Source organism: Corylus avellana, chromosome ca1 (genome assembly GCF_901000735.1).
Source record: "Corylus avellana chromosome ca1, CavTom2PMs-1.0".
Taxonomy (NCBI): domain Eukaryota; kingdom Viridiplantae; phylum Streptophyta; class Magnoliopsida; order Fagales; family Betulaceae; genus Corylus; species Corylus avellana.
The window spans coordinates 8199847-8222830 of record NC_081541.1 but is presented as its reverse complement, the minus strand read 5'-3'; the positions used below and the strand labels follow the sequence as shown (position 1 = coordinate 8222830).

General features: G+C 36.3%; 3 protein-coding genes across 4 annotated transcripts; 1 reads left to right on the top strand and 2 right to left on the bottom strand.

Annotated features, from left to right (window-relative positions):
* Positions 1-484: 484 nt before the first annotated feature.
* Positions 485-2754, bottom strand: LOC132167591 (uncharacterized). The gene has a single exon (XM_059578602.1). The coding sequence runs from the start codon at positions 2744-2746 to the stop codon at positions 2105-2107; it is 642 nt and encodes a 213-aa protein (XP_059434585.1). The 5' UTR covers positions 2747-2754; the 3' UTR covers positions 485-2104.
* A 1464-nt stretch (positions 2755-4218) lies between these two features.
* On the bottom strand, positions 4219-6963 carry LOC132167980 (uncharacterized). The gene has a single exon (XM_059579038.1). It carries the CDS (start codon positions 6309-6311, stop codon positions 4407-4409), a length of 1905 nt encoding a protein of 634 aa, XP_059435021.1. The 5' UTR covers positions 6312-6963; the 3' UTR covers positions 4219-4406.
* A 3770-nt stretch (positions 6964-10733) lies between these two features.
* Positions 10734-22895, top strand: LOC132180448 (CMP-sialic acid transporter 2). 2 transcript variants are annotated; one of them, XM_059593285.1, is made up of 16 exons: positions 10734-11012; positions 11717-11912; positions 13181-13297; positions 13597-13653; positions 14797-14874; positions 16961-17005; positions 18139-18198; positions 18387-18509; positions 18672-18749; positions 19274-19343; positions 20656-20763; positions 21062-21195; positions 21311-21390; positions 21525-21570; positions 21656-21718; positions 22330-22895. In XM_059593285.1, exons 2-15 carry the CDS (start codon positions 11745-11747, stop codon positions 21704-21706), a joined length of 1215 nt encoding a protein of 404 aa, XP_059449268.1. In that variant the 5' UTR covers positions 10734-11012; positions 11717-11744; the 3' UTR covers positions 21707-21718; positions 22330-22895. The 2 variants fall into 2 exon arrangements, with proteins under 2 accessions (XP_059449268.1, XP_059449261.1); XM_059593278.1 differs by having other exon boundaries at positions 10734-11026.
* The last annotated feature ends 89 nt before the right edge of the window (positions 22896-22984 follow it).

The window sequence follows — 22984 nt, the reverse complement described above, 5'->3', positions numbered from 1 at the left end:
CTTCCTTTTCGATGGAATCCAACAAATTGAATCCTTATATCCATACCGAACTTTTTGGGAATACAACAACTCAAAGAATCAAGAAACCACATCCACTTCCCAATCATGCACATGGCGAATAAACAACACATTCCAACGTATAGTACCATTTTGAAACTGCATATTCTCCGCCACCCACGCGTCCTTCCCACATGCAATAGTGAACAATTCTGGAAAAAAGGATCTTCAATGGTATTTCCCCACACCACACATCATGTCAAAACAAACCTTTACAACCATCTCCTACCTCATAATACACATGGTGTGCAAAACCATCCCACCCCTTCCTACTACATTTATGCTCATAATTACTACACATTGGAGATAAAATGCTGTATTTGATAACATCCCATAGATGGTGAGCAAAACCATCCCACCTCTTCCTACAATCGAAGCTTTGCCCGATTGCTCACTAGGGAATCTGGTAACATGAAAATCACCCCAATGCACCAAGGCAAATTCCACCAGATGAGTAAACCAACCAACTCATTACTCATCCCATTGATGGGATTCAAATCATTAAAGCAACAAAATATTGATCAATACAATTTAAATGCAAGAACAGGTGGTGGATTTGGATCCCCTCTCTTCTGGGCTTTCAGTGGTGATTCATAGTGGCACTAAGCCTTATTGGGTCTAGCATGAAGGAGAGATAGTAGGTTCTGTTTCTAGAGAACCCGAAGTGAAGGAGGCCTTTGATTGTTTTGCAAAAGTTCCCTTCGAAGATTTGTCAAAATAAAGATTTTCCTTTTGAAGAGACTATCTCTTGAAAGTCGATTACTATGAGGGATAGTTGTTCAATCCCCACTGAAGTGGTGCAAGGAGGTGGTGGTGGGAAAATGAAGGATAATTGTTTGTTCTGAAGCTTCTATCACCATTATTCCTGGTCTTGTATGGAGCTGGATCTATTTTTGGAGGTGGAGGCCACTCCATTGAAGTGTCTAGCAGTGATGGAGCCCAACCTAGAGCTTGCTGATTGGGTTTTTCAGTTAGTAAAGGAGTTCCTTTTTTTGTGAGGCTTTCTTGTGATGGCTTCAAAGAGGAGCTTAAGGCCCTATTTGCAGCCATTGTAGCGAGCAATTCTGAGAAGGAAGCTGGTTCTTGTTCGAACTTGGGAAAAAAAGGTATTAGAGAACTCAAAAGGTTATCTTGCTCAATTAATAATGATGGCAGTGCTGCTCATGTTAGGAACAAGGGGAGGGTTGCTAGCGATTGTTTATGAAGCCTAAGTTGCTTTCTTGGAATGTGAGAGGGTTAAATAAGGCTGACAAGTGATTGAGAGTTAGGTATCTCACTAGGCAATGGAAGTCGGACATTATCTGTTTGCAGGAAACTGAACTGGAGCTCATTTCTAGTAAGGTTTTGCGTAGCTTGTGGGGTTGTCATTATGTGGATTGGTGCTACTTAGCTTCTAAAGGGGCTTCCGGTGGTATATTGTTTATGTGGGATAGGAGGGTTGTTGTTCCATATTCTTTTCGTGATCCACTCACTGAGTCCTCTTCCTACTGCAGTCTTGTCAACACCCTACAATATCTATCTCTTACTCGTCCTGACATCTCCTTTGCTATCAACAATCTCTTAATTCATGCACCGGTCCACCTCTCCCCAACTTCAAGCGGCGAAGTGTATGTTGCGGTACCTCAAGTTCACCATTTCCTATCGTTTGCTACTTCGCCGGTCTCCATCTCACACCCTTCAATCATTTTCGGATGTTGACTAGGTCAACTGTCCAGACGACAATTCTGAAGGTCACCTCCAAAATTCTGGCAGTTCGCTTCCCCTCCAGCATATACAATTTGGCTGACATCTTCACTAAACCCACAGCATCATCTCATTTCTCTCTTATGCTTACCAAGCTCAACGCCGTGTGCCACTTGTCATGCTTGCGGGGGCGTAATGAACAAACCATCACTCAACAAGGAACAAGAAAGAAACAATCAAACAAGCAACGGCTAGCACCAACAAAGGAAACTCAAATCACCCAAACGGCTAGCATATATACAAGGGAAGAAATCAATCACCAACGGCTAGCTCATCTTAAGAAGGAAAACCAAAATTTGACCAATTAATTTGCATTATCTTTCCATTTTGTAAACCACAACAACTCTAATAAATAGTGTGTGCAGCAAATTAACCAATACCTGACTTTTATATTGATAACATAATTACAAGCCTTGTAGAGCTTCTGCTTGGAATCCGAGAGGATATGAAGGTGACAGAAGCTCGTCAAAGGCATGGCCTTTAGCTTACACCCCACAAACACGCACCGCTGGTTGCATGTCACATCCATATTCACATTGTTGTTGTTGTTGTTCTCACCAGTGCCTTCAAGATCACCGGCTTCAATATCTCTCTGGGAAGCGTGGTGTTGGAGCTCTTGCTTGACGGCGCTGACACCGTACTTCCAGTAGTACTCCCTGTACTGGATCTTGAGCTCCTCCATGAAGGTCCAGTAGTGGTCCCTGTAGCATTTGGCGACCTGCTTGAGGTGGCGGGACCGGCGGAGGAGGAGCTCCTGGCGCGTGAGGTGGGAGGAAAGTGAGAGGGCGAGGTCTTCTTGGGAGGGTCTGATAGGCGAGCAGGTGGTGGTTCTACCGGTAGTGGGCTTTGGGTCTTGGGGGCAAGTGTGAAGGCTGGGGTTTAGAGTGAATGGGGTTTTCAGAGGTTTGGAAAAGGTGGGATTTTGGCGCTTGGAAGCTGAAGCCATGGCGTGCAGAGAGAGACAGTTCAATGATACAAAAAGAAAAGAGTTGGGGAATATACTAGGAATTAACGATATTCCTTTCCTTCCCATTAATAATTTAATACTAACATTAACAGTTGATTTCGGGGTCTAATTTGTGATTAGCAAAAGATTATTATTATTTTTTTCTTGTTTGACATGTCCACAAGAAGAAGGAAAATTCGAACCAGTGATTTCTGCTTCATAAGGTGTAGTTTTTAGCCGATTAGCAAAAGATTATTAGTCACGTGATATTTTATAATTCCGCTGACCGTATGCATAAAAACTTTAATGTTTTTTTTTTTTTTTTTTTTTAAGTTTAGCCTTTAAAATTACATATTTTTAAAATACAATATTTTGAAAACATTAAAAAATTTGCACTTTCAAACTACAATTTTTTTAAAATTGCTCTTTCAGACAATACATAGTCCGTAATTTTGCTTAAAATCATGCTTTAACTCGCGAAATAGTAGAGCCAAACGGACTCTAAATAAAATTCAAATATCAATAAATACATAACATGGGAAGCACATCTTGAGACGATTTCAATAGGTGTACGCATTGAAAAACTTTTGACATCCTTTCTTCCGCTTTCAAAATGTCAGAAGCAGGGTTAGGCTAAAATGTTAGAAATAAATCAAGAGATACGTCGTAAATCTCTTTGTCAGACAAAAAGTAATACACAATCTATCTATAACGCCCGCCAAATAATAATTACAAGATTTCACATATTCCACGCAGTGCTACTACTACCACCCTAATAAATGCAGCAAAAATTTGCTCATCTCTTTTATTTTTCTTGAAACCACGAACTCATAATTTACATAAATAAGATATCATAGCCCAACATAAACATAACCTCATTTAGATAGAAATATCAGTCATGTCCAATACACTACCAATACATTATACAGTGGGCCGCAATCAGATCCTTTTCTGGCCGCATTTTCCATCTCCCCCCTCTCTTCGATTCCTGGAAAAAGGGAGCCCTAAATGGCAAAGCCCCAAACTCCTTTTTTTTTTTTTTGTGTGTTAATACTTGTAGGTAAAATAACAATATGTGCTTAATTAAAGGCATGTTTGAGATTGCATTTGAGTGGTCTAAAAGTGCTTTTAATACTGAAAAAACCAGATTGAAGAAAAAAAACATTTGTTTGGTAAAAAATTTAAAAGAACTTTTAAAAGTCCAAAAAGCTTAAAAATGACCCAAAAAAACACTTTTGACAGAAGTTTAAAAACGAAGCTTTTGCCCAAAAGCTCTATTTATCAAACTAAATTCCAAAGATACTCTAAACACTTCTAAATGGTTCATGGTTTTCCAATTTTTTGAAAATATAGAGACAAACTTTTCAATGAGATCTGAGCGAAAGGAGTAAGAAACAGATAAATTTGTTCACAAAAAATTATCAAAATTTGATAATCAAAACAGAGAAGAAAAATAGGAGGGGGCAAATACCTATCCCAGAAAAGCCATCGTGTGATACATAAACAAAAAGGAACACCCAATACAAACAACTCCTACGGCTACGGCAGATTCTATATGTACAAATATTTCCCTGAACTATATAATTTAGGCCTTAATCACATTTTGATGAGGAAAAACTAGTATCCAAACAAGAGGAGAATCATGTTCTTACTCTATTGACTATTGAACCTTTACTTTCTTCAATCCGTACATAAGGGATTCTATAGATTTCTGTATTCTGGTGCCATCTGTCTGGATCACTAATTGAGATGCCCGGTGTAAACTTTGAATACCACGTCCCAAACTGGCAATGGAAGGAGCTGCAGGTAAAGATTCAGCAGCACATTCAATCCTATCTCCACACACAAGCAAGCCTGAGCAAGCTGCAACACTACACCCAAATGTTGCCCATGGTAAGAAACCAATTGGCCGCACCCGTCGTTTCCTCATTATTTCATAGAATGCTGCTCTCATGGCTGAAAAGCTGGTCTTCTCAGCAGAGGCTATAACACTGTGGGCTACTGCCCGGATCTTCTCAGCAGAAGCAGTTGCCTTCATGATAGATGTTGTTTTGGCCCCATGACTTGCAATACCTGGAGCTACAACTTTTGATGAGGCAAGAGTCTTGCCAAGGGCTAGTTCCATTACCTTCTGAGTTTGGGTCAGAACGAGTTTAAGCGAAGCAGGAATTTTGAATGTTACAACTTTCATGACAGTTGATGCAGGAACAACTTTAGAGAGATACGAAGCTCCAAAAACTGCCGTTGCCCCCGCCCCAACTGCCACCACAGGTTTACCAGTCAATAATCTTTTCCTGTCAGTATGATTTGAAAGTTCTGCATCACCTTCACAATTCATAACAAGCTGTTCAACCAAACCCTTGATCTCTGGAGGAACAGGAGTGTTCCAGTGTTTCCTAAGACCTGCTAAGCCACTAGCATCCACTACTGCCACTATAGTCTTGAACTTCTTAGTCTGGCTTTGAAGGGCTTGTGCAAGGAGCACATGTGACTTGTCCTCATCTGGAAGCTCCGAAAACTCCATCTTAGCTGACTTGGGATTATTCCCTATTTTGTTGATGTGTAGCCGACCAGCATTGTTTAAAGCGATTCTCAGCCCCTCAACTGCAATTCGAAAGGTGTGGACCTCGGATATGATGCGGGTTTCCACAATTTCACCTCTGTTAACATCAAGAAGCATCTTCTGTGCATGAGCTAGAGCACTCCTGAGCGATGGGAGGTCAAAAAATATATAATGTAGATCCTCAAGTAACGGATAAATGGACTGAGCAAATGGTGGTGCTTCATAACTGCATCTAGTTTGAATTTCCTTTGACCCTACCTTCATTACAGAACTCGAGTGACTATACATTGATATTGATAGATTCATATATGTTGATAACGACTTCACCATCTGTGTCTGAACATCACTGGTAAGGGAAAATCTCTTCGAAGCCAGAAGAACAACAGAACCCGCTTTCTGAGGAACCAAACTACTAACTAGACCTTGAAACTTGTTCCCTGCATCAAGTTTACCCGAGGTATCTTCCCCACCAGAACATTTCAAAAAGGGTGATTCGAGCAACAAGAATGATGATCCAGACTCCTCAGCCGCCCTCTTGGCAGCCAGAAAATGTCCATGAAAACCAATCCCAAATATCTCTTGCAAAACCAAGTTGCCAGCAACATTCTCATACTTCTCCTTATTAAACTTATCAATAAAACAACGCTTAAGCACTCCAAACGACGAAGTGGGAACTGGATCACGAATACCAATTCTCAATTCATGCTCTTCCGATTGAATTTCAGTCAGTGGCAAACGACCCACCTGAGCCACAACGGCATCAGGTCTAACCTCCCTAATAAGATACTCAGCATCTAAAGCTGATCGCTCGGATAAATTCTGAGCAGCGAGGATGTAAATCACGGACTGAGTTTCGGGCTCACGAACCGCGTAAACAAATTGTTTTGTGTGTTTGGGTAGTGAAAGTTTGCGGACCAATTCATCTGACACTTTCAGGTCATCATATTTCAGCATCGAAAAAGGCCATCGGTTTTGGAGGTTCCAGAAAAACGAAAGTGCCATTACAAGAACATTAACGCCCCTTTTGGTTACTCAGAAAACCAAGGAAAATCTCAATAATAGCCTCTCTGAATTCAATACTTTATCTCGCTCAAAAACAATAAAATTGAAGAAAATGAAAGCCTCCCCTCCAAAGAGTATTTAAGACACAAAATCGAGTGGATATTTCTGCCCTATTCCCAGATAAACGAAAAAAAAAAAAAAAAAAACTCTAAATCCAAAGCTGTTTTTTTTCTATTCGCACCTTTTCTCAGCAACCAAAAAGCGCATAACTACAAACCCTAAACTTTCTAACTGATTACTAGAAGTCTAGAACCCAGAAGAAGGAATCAAAAATAGGGCACATCTTAATGCAAACAATGCCATCAAGAAGGCCCCAATAGACCTCTGCAGAGAGGTCTAACCGAAGAACTTTCTCTTCAGGGAAAAGAAAAAAAATCTAAGCAGTAGACTTCCCGAGAAAGTGAAAGAAAATTAAGAGGGACAAATCGAGCTTAAGCTGGAAAACAATCTCAAAATGAATAAGAATATATTTGGATGTGGCGTCGAGGTACCTGGTTTCCTGTCTAGAATGATCCACTGCTCTTTGGACGTCAAAAGTGTGAGAGAGACTCGGGAGATTTGGAACCATGGTTAGGGTAGTCTGTTTCGCGGCTTTCGCCAAACAAAAACATTATCGGGCCCACGTCGATGAGTCCCGCGTAGCACTCAACATCTACAAAATTCTGGATTAAGGAGTGGCATTATTATAAAATATGTGTTTTTCTTAGTTGAAAGGGATATTATTTTATAAAAATTAAGTGAGACAAAGAAGAAATCGGTGGTGCCAGTTTTTTTATAGAATAATATTTACCTAATAGGAGAATACTTAATATTTCTCTTAATTTTATTCATCATTTCCTATTTTCCTTCCTCCCAAAATTTATATGGTGCGGCTCTCTTGACCAAAACATTAAATATTGAGAAATGATCAAAATTATTTTCTTTACCATCTTTCAACAATTTCCTGATAAATGAAAAACACCTAGCATTTTCTTTAATTACTGCAAAACAATAACCAATTACGAGAGAGAAAACTCATTGGAGTGCTAGTGAAATCTCACTTTGATGCCTAAGTCAGTGTCTGAAAGAAGAGTATGTATAATGCATAATAATTCAGTTTAGGGTTTGTACCTGGTTTAATGGCCCATAGGCTAAGAGGTAAAGTTATTTTAATGCATAATAATTCAGTTTAGGGTTTGTACCTGGTTTAATGGCCCATAGGCTAAGAGGTAAAGTTATATTTGAATTAAGTATTCTACTTCAACTTGACTTAAAAGTGCTTAGAGTTGTGATCCATTATTTTATAGTGGGCTGTTATTAGTCTTCAGACCCATGATATAATGGTGGGCCAATAAAGTGAGATTATTCCCAACAATTCAGCAAATAATATTTTTGTTTAACTCTATTAGATATCGCATTTTACTCATGTGAACATAATTTGTAACAGAAATAATAATAATAATAATAATGATAAAAATAATTTACAACAAAAAGATAAATTGTATCAAGTCAATTAGTGATGTACTGTGGTTAGGTTTGTTTTTATTAATAGTGCACAGATCTCAAATATGCTACTGACGTCTTATGTAATACGGATACCTGTACTTCTCATGTACTACCTATACTTTTTAGAGCAATTACAATAGGCTAGCCAAAATAGTCAAAATAGGTCAGCAAAGAGTTATAACAGTTGGCACGAGGGAGGCAAAATGCGCTAGTCGGCATGTGATGGACGAAATTGAGCCGTTTTATGCTGATGGGCAGCTAAGGAGTCGAATAGCACGGTATGCCGGCGCGTGGCTGATTGAAACCAGTTGAAGAGACTAGAGCTAAATTTGAAAAATTAGATCTAAAGCCCAACCGATTATGGAGAGACGAAGAGCAGTGTATCATGGTGGAGGGCGGACAGAGACAGTGCAGTATAAGCAAAGGGATGGTCGGAGGCAATGCAACATAAACAAAAGAATGAACAAACTCAACGCAGCATAAGCAAAGAGGTAGAGCGCAACTAAATTATAGTTAAATATTTGTTCAACTAGAAGTTAATGCTCTTAATGATCCACGATAGACGTATTATTTATTGGATTTCACATGTTACTCAAGTGATCATAATTTGCAATAGAAAAACAAAAATAAACAAAAAAGGAAAATTACGAAAAAGATATGCTTCATTTGTTAAAGTGTTTTGGATTGTTTGTTTTGTTTTTTGTTTAAAAAATAATAATAATGATGTAACATAAAGATACAAATATTTTTTTCAGTGTTTTGTATTTTAAGTTATTTATTGATATTTTTGTTTTGAAAAGATAAAACAAAATAATGAAGAAGAAAGTTTAACAAAGATATCTACAAATATCTTCGGGAAAACTTCACTTAACCTCCTAAACTTCTATTACTTTCACAATTACTCTCAAAACTTCAAAAACTTTTAATTTAGTATATCAAGCTTCTAATTTTCTGCAATGTCACAAATCCGTTAAGCTTTTCTGTTAAATCATATCAAAATATCTAAAATACCTCTATTTTTTTTCTTAAGAGAAAGTGAGTGTTTGTTAAATAAGGGTTGGTCGAATTTAGGGTTAGTGGTTTATTGGAGACAATTTTAAGAAAAGAGAGGGGCAAGTGGTGGCTGGCTTTGTGAGAAAATAGGCTAGGATTTTTGTCTTGTCTCCTTTTATGTTATAGGGTTTTGAAATAATGAGGTGAAATTTTTTGGATATGAACCCTTAATACTGTGTATATGCATAAGAGTATAATTTTTTTTTAGTATATGGTCGAATATGGGTACTATGTTTTTAAATTTAAAAATTTTGTTGGAGAGAAGTAAATTGTGAGACCATAATTATCTTACATTAAATATCACCACTAAATAAAATCCATATATGAAAAATTGTTGAAATAAAATCTCAAAATATTGAAAACCAGTTCAATTATGATGTGATATGATATGAAGCCTTTAATGATGTGCATGTGCATAAGAATATATATATATATTTTTTTATAATTAATGCATGCAATACCAATATGGCCAATTATGGGTATTAGGTCTTTAAATTTTTTATTTTTTATTTTATTATTATTATTATTTTTATTTTTTTACATGTCCTCACAAGGGAAGGGGAGTGGAGATTCAAATTAGTGACCTCCACTTCATAAGGCGTGGTCCACTGATTGAACTATCATTTGGGGACTTAGGTCTTTAAATGTAATTTGTTGTCTTTGTATAATTTTTGAGAGAAGTAAATTGTGATACCATAATTCTCATACATTAAATATCGTCACTTAATAAAATTTATAAGAAAAAGAGAAATGATTGGTGTCAATATTTTGTCCATATTATCTTACAGATCAACCATTAGATTTGTGGACTTATGTGGACTCCGCATAAGTCAATGGTTGACCCTACAAATCTAATGATTGATCTATTAAAGTTGTAAAAAAAATATGAGAAAAAATATGGACAATTGACACTAATAATTTATCTAAAAATAAATTGTTGAAATAAAACATCGGACTATTAAAAAACCGGTTCAATTATGATGCGATATGAACCCAAAATGATGCATATATATATATATATATATATATATATATATATTTTGGTAGAATTAATTCATGCAATACCTATACGACTGATTATGGGTACCATATTTTTAAATTTAAAATTTTGTCTCCATATAGTTTTGGACAGAAGTAAATTGTGATACTATAAGTATCTTACATTAAACATGGTCACTTAACGAAATCTATAAAAGAAAAATTATTGAAATAAAATCTCAGAATATTGAAAAACCAGTTCACTTTATGATGTAATATTAACCCTCCTTAATGATGGGTAGATACATAAGAATAGGAATTTTTTTGAATTAATGCAAGCAATATCTCTATGGCCAAGTATGGGTGCTATGCTATTAAATTTTAAATTTATTTTTCGTATAGTTTTGGTGAGAAGTAAATTATGAGACATAAGAAATATTGTTGATTTCCATATGAGGGAAATTGGTAAAAGTGACAGCTGATTACTTTTTCTGACAGTTACTGCTGTTTACGTGGCAAATTTAAAATTAAACATAAAGCTAGCTTGGGAGTTCATCTAATCAAGCGAAAGAGAAAGCCGAGCTGAAAACAAATATAAAATAATAAGAGGAATGATCCCATCACCCACCTCCTACCTCACCCGACTCGGCCACGAATCTTAAGTGGTCAAGAAACCTGACAAACCCACTCCATGGCCCCACTTTGACTCCACCTCCTCCAATCGAAGCACGACACCTGACTGATCCGTCACCCACCCGCTCCCGCTTTGCGTCGGTGAGTCGTTTTCCCGCACACGGAGAGCGTGTTCTTTTTTGTGTACATCTAAAGCAATAGAAAGGATTAGACAGACAAAAAGTCTGTTTAATAAACTTTCCAAGTCTCTCTATCTCTCTCTCTCTCTCTGCATATTCCTCGCATCTGTGGGAATTCAAATTCCTCAGAAGGGAGAGGATTTATAATTCCCAATTTCTCAGACGTAAATCTCAACCGAGACACAAATCTCATAGAGAAAGAGAGAGAGAGAGATAGAGGGAATTGAATTCCGGTGCCGGTGTTGCGGATCTGGCGGGAAAGTTCATCGCACGCGTGATAAAGGGAATTCTTAGATAAATGCACGGTCTGGAGGTAATTTAGGTTGGGTAAGTGATTTGGTTGATTGAATTTACGTTTGATGATGGAAATGTGTTAGCTTTGTTAGTAGTAGTTATATTGTGCTGCCGATTAAGAAGATCTCAGCTGTGTATATGTATATTTGGTTGATTTTTGTCTAATTTTAGGGTTTCAATGAGGATCTTCATTGTTTGAAGATTGTGTCATTTTGCTCTGAAAATGTTGAATATTTGTTGTTAGGTGTGAGATCTGGTTGAACAGTGTTTATTAGCCATTTTTTAATGAACTTTGATCGAGTAAGTTATCAAGTGTAAATTTTGTATCTGGGCTTTATTGGCAATGGATAATCGAATTCGCATTTTCCTTCTGTTTGCTTGCTGAGGAAGTGGAGGAAACGAAAAACGAATGAGCATCAGAATTTGAATTTCGTACCATGAAAAGATTACCTTTATTTTGATGTAGTCGTGTTGGGTCTAGTCAATTGGGAATTTTTTCATTTTATCCTCTAATAATGAAAATTTAAGATTGCAAATCTTGATATATTTTTGTAAGGAACCAAATGAAGGGTTAGCGTTTCCGACATTGTTTTGATCTGAGTCTACCTCATAAATAATATATCAGCACATGGTTTGTGGTTGGTAGGTTTATTTAATCTATGGGTAATTATAGTTTTGAGCAACTTTTTTCATGATTATGTTTTTTTCAAATTCTGGTTTCAGATTCAATTTTGTGTAGAGTGGGGAGCCAATGAAGAACGGGATGATGGAATGCAGTGTCTGCCATTCAAAGTTGGTTTCCCCAACCAGCAAAACTGTGTCAAGGGCTTATGACCGATACAAGACCAGGGTGTCATCCAAGCAACGTGCCCTTAACTTTATCTTGGTTGTTGGTGATTGTTTCCTAGTTGGTTTACAGGTGATTTTCATATATGAACCAGTTATATTGTCACTATCATTAAGGTAATGATAATCTACAAATTCTTTGATAGTACGCACGCACGCGTGCACATTCCTCTTTTGATATGAATTTTGTAAGATGATTCTATATCTGTCATGTCTAGGTTTCAATATGTGTCAAGCACTAGTTTGACTTGTTCCAGGTAGATGTGTCATTTTGTCTTTATGGTCGTTAGTGGTTTGGGGTTGAAGGAATTGGCAATGTAGACTATCATCTGCTCTTGATATATGTAACATCAATTGAAATAATGTTCTTTATGCTTAGATGATGGACTCGTTTGTCTTGGAAAACAAGTCAATTTATATTGGTGGTCAGCTAAGCTGCTTTGGGTGAATGAAAGCTCGTTTTAATGCCAAAATTTCAAAATTATTCTTATAATTGAACATTATAGGATCTGTTATTATTGTTTCCATTTTTGTTTTACTATTAAAATATTGATTAAATGATTGAATTTACCTATTTTAATCAGCTTCAACTTTCGGAATAAATGGTGATTTAACATGGTACTTTAGCAGAGATCTTGAATTTGAACCGTGTATCCATAATTCACTTTACCTTGTATTCTACGTATTGGGCCTCACTTATTGAAATATAATTTGAGCCCACATGTGAGAGAGAGTGATAGAATATTAATTAAATGATTAAACTTTTGGAATTATTGGTGATTTAACAGTTATTACCATCACAAGCACCACAACCATTGTCACCCAGTATTATCATTGCCTTCTCCACCCTACCACCACGACCCTCTCATGTTTGTAGCTGTGAGTGTTGCCATCTAGCTACTACTACTTCCTTGGCAATAACCACCACTATGACGATGCTCACATCCACCCTATCACAACAACTGCTACCACACTGCTGCCACTGCCATTACTGCAGCTACTGTCAATGATATTATCACCATCACCGATCCCCTTCAAGACCTTATCCATTAGAACTCATTTAGGTATGCAAACATATTTCTATCATCTTTTGTGATTGCCAACCATATGAAATTTTACAAAATTAGAGATAAGTTGTTTATATCTTGCTTATAAGCAGAGAATACTGGCATCAAATCCCGGTGGGAATTTATTACTTAAACTTTGAGATCCTGGTCCAAATTATTAAATTGAACGCCACTAACTTTGCTATAATTCCTTTGGGAAGTTTTCTCTGTCCTTATCTCTAGATTATCTGAAATATTTTAATGTTGTTGTTTTTTTTTTTTTTTTTTTCTGCAGCCTATTCTGGTTTATATGTCCAAGGTGGATGGGAGTTTCAAGTTTAGCCCAATTAGTGTCAATTTTTTGACAGAGGTTACAAAGTTAATCTTTGCTATTGTTATGCTCTTATTACAGGTACATTTGGCCATTTCTTCGCCTTTTTTGATTCATTTTTCTTCTAAGAACATATATGAATTGTGCTTCATAAGTAAAAGCAAGACACTGTATTGACAGGAAGATATTGGGCAGATTTAGTTGTTTTTTGATCTATCATGTCATGGAGATAGTAGTGTTTTAATTTGTGTGTGTGTGTGTGAGAGAGAGAGAGAGAGAGAGTGAGAGAGAGGTATTGTTGGAATACTGTCTCATAGACTATTTTATTTTGGGGGCAAGAGCTTCTGTTTATCTTGGTAAGGTTATTGATGATTTTGCAGGCTCGGCATCAAAAAGTTGGGGAGAAGCCTCTTCTCTCAATTTCCACATTTGTGCAGGTAGTAGTCTATGACTGGCATCACACTATTTATGCTTTTAAATCTTTAAAATAAGATGAAGCTGTTGCAGAAGGCCATTTGTATGTTGCATAAGAACTCTTTGCATAATAATCAAATTTAACTATGCTTGGTAGTTTCAGATTTATTAATGGAGAAGATAAATTTTTAGAATTAATGTTTAGCTTTAGGGGTGTTTTACTGTATACTATGCAATTCACACATTATATATTGATAAAGCGAACTCTCTAGCATTTAACTAGTTTTGGGTTTTATACACACTGTATGGATGCAATATTCTTCTAGTCTCACATCAAGGAAATTGAGGTAGGTATTTTAGTCTCGCTTGGATACAAGAATGATTAACTGGAAGCTGAAATGATATTTAGTAATGGATATTATTTATGGACACAAATAAATTTCCCAATATGGCTAAAGTGGAAGGCAAGAGTAGGTTTCCCCTTTTATGCAGCGTTTGATTGCATCAGGCTTAGATTCACATGAAATATATCCATGTGTAAATTTTCAGAAGTAATTATGTATCAGTTTGATGATAATGAATTTAATTTTGCATTTACGAGTTAAAAGAAGTTGCTCCCGTGTTTTTTAATTCTTCTAATTGCGGATTGTCAATGTTTGTACCGACTTCCTATCCATTATATACATGAAGGTCAAAGACACAGATCTTTGACATGGATATAAGATGACAGACTAGGTAAAATCTGCATGAGTGGCCTGCATTGTCTGATTGGCCTTCCGCTAGGCTCGTAAGTGATGAAACTGTGGTTAAATTGTATTAGGCCTGTTAAACTTCTGGTTGTGTAGGCCACTTGATTACTTGGAAGAGTCTTTGATCCATCAATAGAAAAAACAGTGCTTGTTGGTGATAGTCTGTGACCTTTGCAAATTATTTAACCTGATTAGTTCTTTCAGTAAGTCTATTGTTTTCTCTTTACATTTCATGATGTTGTGGTACTTAGATTTTGAGTACCTTTTTTTTCAGTTTGGTCTGCTTAATCTCTTACTTGAAGTTTTGATTTTAGTTTATCTTTTCCATCCTGTATATTTTGCAACCATCTTTGACTTATCTTGTTGTTTACTTGAAAAGAATTATAATCTCAGAAATATGATTTCTTCCTCTTGCAGGCAGCTCGAAACAATGTGCTTCTTGCTGTTCCAGCACTTCTTTATGCTATTAATAACTATCTAAAGTTCACAATGCAGGTAAATTCTTATATAGGTTCTCTTAGCATATGTTTGGGCTTTCAGATAGCATGTCAAATAATTTTTTTTAATCTTTTCTTTGAATATTGACTTGATTCTCCTACAAGCTTTGTTGTCAATATCATGCATAGAAAACGGCCTTGCAATGTTGACCACCTAGGTTGTCTTTTTAGGAGTAGGAATTTGGGTACCTAGGCAGTGCTGATGCAGTATTCTAGATGCCCATTTTAGCTCTTTTTCTACCGAGCCATCACCACGAGTTTGTCAGATGGTCAGGATTTATGACACTGAATTTCCTACATTATGATTATAATTTGTATAATTACAAGTGTCCTACTTTCCATACTGCAAAACTCAAAGATGAATTAAGGAATATAGTTTTAGGAATGGTGTAGGATCAACCTGGTGGTGATCCTAACCTGAAAGTTTTTTCAGATTATTCAGATGCATGGTAATTTACTAAAGAGTGGCATACCTAGGCTTAGATAGCGATAGCATTGCTACCCAAGTGGAGGACTTAACTACTCTAATAGCTGATTGGAGATGCTACTTTCTGATGCACTTGAAAAAGAGACTGGAGTTTGTTCTTATGAATATTATTGCCAACATTAAACTCCTTAAGTTGATTTGGAGCTGTCAAGATTTTGAGAATGCAATTGTGATGTTTTCTTGCTTGGGTGGCAGCATGGGGTAAAATATCAACACCTGATAATCTCAGAAAGCGCAAGGCGCTTATAGTTGACTGGTGTTTATCAAAATCATATGGGGAGGCAGTTTACCATCTTTATTGTTCTACTGCTAGGGAGTTATTGTTGCTATTATTGTTGCTATCTTGGATTTCGTGGTTATGCCTAAGTTGGTGGTCAATTTGTTAGTGTGTTGAAAGGGGTTGCTTTAATAAAATTGAAGTAGTATCATATGAAATACCTTACCATTATGTCTTATATGGAGTTTTTGGAATGGGAGGAATTCTCAAACTTTCGATAGAATTGATCTTCTAAGAAGTTGATTGAAGTCGGATCAATTTTTAGTAGAATGATCACAATTGCAGGTTCTCTTCTTTGTCTTCTTGGAGTTTCTGGATCTTTCTAATTCTGGAATTTAGATTATTATTGCCTTTTCTTTCCTCTTATACGATCTATTGTACGCTGTTCTTTTTTTCTGAATAAATTTCATCACTCATCAAAAAATTCGTTGAGGAGAAACTAACAAGAACCTAATGATTTTAGGACTGGATGAAACTAACAGATCTGTAATAGATGCGATTTTTAGGTTGTATTTGGGGCTGAAATATTAGTATTAGGGCTAGAATAATTCGAGCGAAGGGGCTGGAACACAGTAATCAGCAAATAAAGGAAAACGAAAATGGAAGACCAAAGATCCACATAGCATCATACTAGGGTTCTTGAGCATTACACCCAAGTGAAAGATGTATCACATATCAACGAGCAGCTAGTAGCTGACCGTGGGGTTAAGTTTCTCTAAGTCAACTGAATATGCAACTAAAATGCAACCAAAAGGGACTGCAGACTGACCAAAACTAAGAAATAAAGTCATGAAAATTTGCCCATAGTCAGCTAGTAGGAACACTACAAAAAGACCGAAACACCTGACTTGGGAACTAATTAAAATTAAATCTTCTACCAATAAGTTTCAGTTGGGTATCTTGCCAGATTACTACGTTTGCCTTTGCATCAGCCTTCACTCTGGTAGTATTTTCCCCGCCTCCATGGCATATTGTTTGTATGATCCTGATCCTACCTGGATAGAATCCACTGATTAAGATCAGAACACCTTAGACTATCTCCTGCAATTGAGCTCTTGTAAAAGAGTGTTGGTTGTAGGATGATGTGTTGGTCATGCAGTGCACATTACATATGCCATGTTATGTACATATGGCAGCTGGTGTCCGCACTACTGGAAATGGCTGTTGTGTAGGCATGCTAGGTGTCTTGACATCTATTGCTGCTGTTTTGTCTAGAATAGAATTGTCTTCACCATAAGTTACTCTCGTACTGGTATTTTGAAAACTGATGTGTTTGATTAAAATCATAAAATAATTAATATGAAGTCATTTATTGTGCAGCTATATTTCAATCCTGCAACAGTGAAGATGCTGAGCAATATGAAGGTATTTTGCCATTTGCTTAGCTATTGCTATTATTATCTCTCCCATAGTAATGCTTCCTGCTCTAGGTAACTTGTTTGTATTACATTTTACATTGTCTGCTGAAGATGATAGTTTGCTGGATTCAACGGATGCTGCTTGGACACTATGTTTGGCATAAATGTTTTGTGTAATTTTCATTATCTGTTAGAATCCTATTTGCTAGGGCTGCAAGCATGCTTTTTCAATCTTTCTATGTCTAACTTTTAGATCTGTATCAGAGGATACCCTGTATCAGCAATTTCTTACATAGTAATGTTATTCTGTTTCTATGACTTTCTTTATTTTATCATAACAGATAACAGAAAAAAGAGTTGGTAATAACTACTTTATCATAATCTGATTTAATGTGGGGGATGGAAGCTCTTGTGCCATAAATGAAGTAGCCTAGTATTAGGAGGAGTTTTGAAGCTAAACTTCCACACGGGATGATTGATGGTTTGTTCAAGTGATATCAAGAAAGAAAAATACCGAGGGTCCTATGGCTCCATACCTATGGCTCTTGTCATTACAACTAGGGTAAAGGAAAATGATTTTTTATAAGTGAGTCAATCTTATTAGAAGGTGCAAAGGGGCGCAACCCAAGTACTTAAGGAGTCTACAAGAGAGACACCGGCTTAGGGAGAAGTAAGAGAACACAAATCCAAAAATTCAGGAAAATTTGAAAAAACGAGAACTATTGGTAGCAACCATCCCCACCCATAAAGGGGAGCTATCCTCTAGGCTTCTAAATTGTGGTGACTTCCAAACTGGCCAAAAGGAAAAGAGAAGTGCTAGGGAGCCAAACAAATGAGCCCAGAAAAATTTTCAAATTGACGTGGCAAGAGTTTTTAAATTAAAAAAATGCAATTCTCTCTCCCTTGTCTGCCACTCACGGTCTGCCACATCAGTTTGGAAATTTCTTTGGGTTCATTTGTTTGGCTCCCTAGCATTTCCCAAAGGAAAATGATAAACAAAGCTTTCTTATTTAACCTGTATTTTTAGCTTTTTGATTTGTTGAGAACATTGTCTCAATATTCCCTTCTAGTGTTGTTCAATTTTTGTGTAGAAAAGGTTAAACTCTTGTAAAGATTTGACAGTTGTCTTTGGACATGCAGGTTTTGGTAATTGCTGTTTTGTTAAAGATAATAATGAGGCGCCGGTTTTCCATAATTCAGGTTGGTACCATATGTTAATTGCTCTTCATCTTTCCTAGCAAAAAAAGTTGCTTCTGACCATATTTTCTGTTATTGTTGTGAGAGTAGGCAATATGAACTCTTTGGCTTTCTTTTGAAAATACACCTCTTGATGCCGTGTGTACTGTATTGTTTTTGTGAAACTGATTTTTTTTTTTTTTTTGTTATAGTGGGAAGCTCTTGCTCTGTTGCTCATTGGGATTAGCGTAAATCAGTTGCGATCTTTACCTGAAGGTTCCACTGCTTTGGGTCTTCCAGTTGCAACGGGAGCATACATCTGCACAGTGATCTTTGTAAGTGACTTCTCATGTTTGTTGCCCTCTTAACCTGTACTATTGAAATGCTCAATTGAAGGCAGTTAGAAAAAAAAAAAAAAAGAAATACTCTGTTTTCATTGTATCTCTTTTTTTAGGACTTTGTGTGTCGGAGGCTAATGTAAAGAATATATTTTACAGGTAACTGTTCCATCTTTGGCTTCTGTCTACAATGAGTATGCTTTAAAAAGCCAATATGATACAAGCATTTACCTCCAGGTGATATACTAGGATAGAGTATAATTCTTTTATATGTTGCACCATGGCAACAATATATTTTAAGGAAAATAGCAAGTACATCTGCCAGTGTACATCAAAGCATGCTGAGTGACAGTTGGGTGTGGTTGTGTGCTGGAATGTAAAATTGTTCAACGTGAGTTAAGGTTTTTATTTATAGTATGGGCTAACCCAAGAAAGTTGAAGCTCTCTTCAGTTCCGTTCTTGAAAGTTAAGAGAGAACACATTATGCAGACCACATCTACCAGTGATATTGAGTTTGTTGGATCTCTGGGTCCTGTCCTTTTGGTTTAGTTAATTGACCTCAAGGGAATAATTATGAATCATCAATCATATTTGAGTCAATCTGCCTTGTATTAAAATCACATTCTAAGTACGTTTTATAGTTCTGTCATATCTTACATTCAGACTCATGCCATATTCAAGTTCCAATATTTAGGAATTAATGAAAATATATTTTGGTGAAGTTGTTGTCTAATTTTGAATCTCTGAATTTGGGCATGCAGAACTTATTTCTGTACGGATATGGTGCTATATTCAACTTTCTAGGAATATTGGGAACTGTCATTTTCCAAGGTATGAGCATGAATCTTTATTATTTGATTTGCAGGGAATTTCAGATTAGATTGGCGTAAAAAAACAAATATACCTAAATTAGTAGTATTTGTATCGTTATTGTATCAAAAACTGGTTCTTCTTGGATACTTCCTAATACTTATGGATAATGAATCTCATCCATATTTTAAATTTAGATTTTTACATAAAAAGGTACATACTTAGGTATTCTTGGACACTAATGGGGTACATCTGGTATGATAGAATTCGAGTACTGTTTATTAAAGAAACAGGATTACAATTGTCAGGCAGCTTGTTGGTTATATGAAAGTATGTGGTTTCCCTTTTGCCATAAGTTGTTCCTTATACATGGTGTGTGTATAGATGTATCTGTGCCATATCCTGTGTGCCTGCTTCATAGATATTAAGCAGAATACTATGACTTCAACTGAAATGAAGCTTTTGATAGAGTATACATTGTTACACATCTACCCATTTTCCTTGTAGGGTTTCTCTAAGTTTAATGCTTATATTGCTAACATTCAACTCTGTTAAAACTGTATCCGTGTGAAGCAGTTTTCTGCTTCTACTGCACTCGAGTTTGATTACTTGTCTCAATTGAGCTGGCAGGTTATAGTGTGTTTTGGATATGACAAACTATGTGAGAAGAAGAATCTATTAACGGAGCATTGAAATTAGTGACAAAAATTTATCATCTTGCTTGTTTTCTCTGAATTGCATAAACTGCTTCTGCTTCCTGGAAAAGAGTGTGAAACATGTAAGAAATTGAGAAATTTTAAAGTTTTGTTGTCTTTCCCTATTTCCGTCAGTTTTGGGTTAGTTTGAAAATGTTGTCTTGGTTGAAATACTTTAGTGTGTCTTTGTTAGGGACCTTTTGGTTTAACATTTGAAGTAAATAGTATTATTATTTTCTAATTGTAAAAAATATTCTTATTCAGCCCATCTTCACAGTTTCCTCAAATGTACATACAATTTTCTTTGGGAAAAAGAATGATCTGTTGGATGTCCTGTGGAGAGTAAGTTATATTGATGTATTTTTTTTGTATCACTGTGCAAATCCCTTGTCATAAATGAGACAATTGATGAAAATGAAAATGGTAGTCCATTATGGCAAATGATAGTAAAATTGAAATGGCTGCCTCTGATACCATAATAGGGTGGTCACTCCCATTTCTTTGAGATCCCATTTGATTGATCTTTGTCTTCAAGAACAATGTGAAACGCATTCTTGAGAACTCTTAAATGCACCCTTTGTCAATACTCTGAATCAAATTAGGCCGTAGGTCTCACAATGTTGTTTTAAATGTTTCAGGTCCTAGTAGCTTTGATATCTTGCAAGGTCATTCTAAAGCTACTATGCTTCTGATAGCTAACAATGCTGCACAAGGAATTCTATCATCTTTTTTCTTCAAATACGCAGGTTAATAATAGATTCCTCCCCTCCCCCCCCCCTCTGTCTCTCTCTCTCTCTGTTTTTTTTTTGCATGGAGTATTTCAGTTCAAAATTTATGCCATACATGTAGCGTCATTCAAAACCAGATTTCTTGCCCCCCCCTGCGAGTGTTAAGAATCAAATTTTTGCTAAAAACATGTTAATTCTTTTTTTTTTTTTAAGTAATGCATTTCATAAAAAAGGATGTTAATGATATAGATTAGTCATACATGCATCTTGTACTTTTAGCAATCATATTTATTGGGATGTTGGTTAATATGTTCAGATACAATTTTGAAGAAGTACTCATCAACAGTCGCTACAATCTTTACGGGCATAGCATCTGCTGCATTGTTTGGTCATACTTTGACTATGAACTTTTTGTTGGGAATTTCTATTGTATTCATCTCGATGCACCAGGTATTTCAAGACAACCTTTTTGATGGATGAAAAACAAGATAAAAGAGTTTATTGCTAGTTGGTCTTCTTGTTGATCTGTTTCTGTTTTTTGTTTTTTTGTTTCCTTTCCCTTTAGTTCTTTTCATCCCTTTCTAAAGTCAGAGATGAACCTCAAAATGGGAAGCTAGAACCAATAGATGTTCACGATAACCACAAGTATGTGCTCATTTCCTTGCTGATCTCTTGATTTGCCTTGATTTTGTAATTGGTTTTTGGGGTAATTGCTTTAGTGGCAACTTTGTGACTTGTATATCTTTTATCTCAATTTCAAATATTTATTGCCTCCACAGGGCAAAGGATTCTTTCATAAATATGGCTGCAGGAGTAAATGAAGAGGTGTGAATCTGCAGTCCTTGTTTTGCAAAGTTTTTCTTATGTTCTACTCATGCTAATCATTCCTTAATAATTTGCCCCTATATAGGCAAGTCATCGTGTAGAATCTATCGAGAGACAGCCACTTCTTCCCACCTGAAGTTACTCTTGGGTATGTTGCTTCTCCATTATGCTGTTGGCTTAATCTCTGTTGCATTCTATCACATACCAATTGGAAATCAAACTGTATTTGAACTATGTCAAATTCATTGGCTGATTATGGTGTTCAAGCTAAAGACAATGGTCTAAATTAAAATTACTCTTATGAGGAGCCAACCCATTATTGAGATTGAAAGATAGGATCCCTTACGCATCATAGCAATCTGAAACTAGACACTGGAATTTATACAGCATGTCTATGTTGGGTGTTGGGTTTTTTCCAGGAGTCAGATCAATCTATTCCACAAATTTTGGAACAAGGGCAAAATTTAATTCCTTGAATCATCTGAATGATGTAGGTCTTTTTTATTTGTTTTTCTAATACTGGATTGTAGAAAAGCGAGTTGGTTGTAGGAGGGGAGGGTGGAAATGTTGATGTTTTAGCCAGCAAGTTTAGTTTCCCAAAGCCATGCTGTGTGGTGTGGGATAGAAGAAACAGCATCTCTCTCAGAAAGGCTCACTCTTGAAAAACATTGTCTCTGAGTCTGTGTAGCATACTTTTGTTTCTTTGTTCAATTGCGACCATTATATAATCAAGCTGTGTTCTTCTAAATGTTTTTGCAGGAACTTTCTTTGAAGAAATTCTTTTGGCAGGATTTATTGGATGACACATGATAGTCAGGTTTCCAATTGCTCAACAAAATAAAACTAAGAAGAAAAAAAGTCTTAAATACTTTTTATTTCCTTACCCACTTCATGGGATTTTCTAGTGGGGCGTGTAGCGCTTCTCAAGGATGAATTTGGAGTATAGAAGCTGGTTGTTGATCTGGCTTTTCGCTGCTGAAGATTTCGACAAGAGCCTTTGCTGGTTTCCTGCCCAGATCTCCAGATTCTTCAGAGTCCTGCCTGTTTTTTATATACCAATTTGGTTTTACTAGGGGTAAATGAATTTTGTCGTAGACTTTCAGATATTCTTTTAACCCCATTTTCTTCCCAATATCTCATTATTATTTTTTTAAATATTTTTTTATATACAGTGATAGAGTGTTTTCATGTTGAAACGAGACAACTGTCAGAAAATTGAGAAATGCACCCTTTTTCATTCTCAATATCAAAAGTGATATTATAGTGTACTTTGAGTAATTAGTTTGGAATATTCAATGGTACAATTAGTACAATTACAAAGGGCTTGTTTGGCGACACTCTTTAAGACAACATTTTGACATTTTCTCAAAAGTCCAACCCTTCCAAAGTTGGGCAGGAATAATGATCATTGAGT

Coding starts and splice junctions, on each gene's coding strand:
- LOC132167980 (XM_059579038.1), bottom strand. CDS start 6,311: ATGGCACTTTCGTTTTTCTGGAACCTCCAAAACCGATGGCCTTTTTCG.
- LOC132167591 (XM_059578602.1), bottom strand. CDS start 2,746: ATGGCTTCAGCTTCCAAGCGCCAAAATCCCACCTTTTCCAAACCTCTG.
- LOC132180448 (XM_059593285.1), top strand. CDS start 11,745: ATGAAGAACGGGATGATGGAATGCAGTGTCTGCCATTCAAAGTTGGTT. Junction 18,750..19,273: donor ATACAAGCATTTACCTCCAG/GTGATATACTAG, acceptor TTGGGCATGCAG/AACTTATTTCTGTACGGATA. Junction 21,571..21,655: donor CTGCAGGAGTAAATGAAGAG/GTGTGAATCTGC, acceptor GCCCCTATATAG/GCAAGTCATCGTGTAGAATC.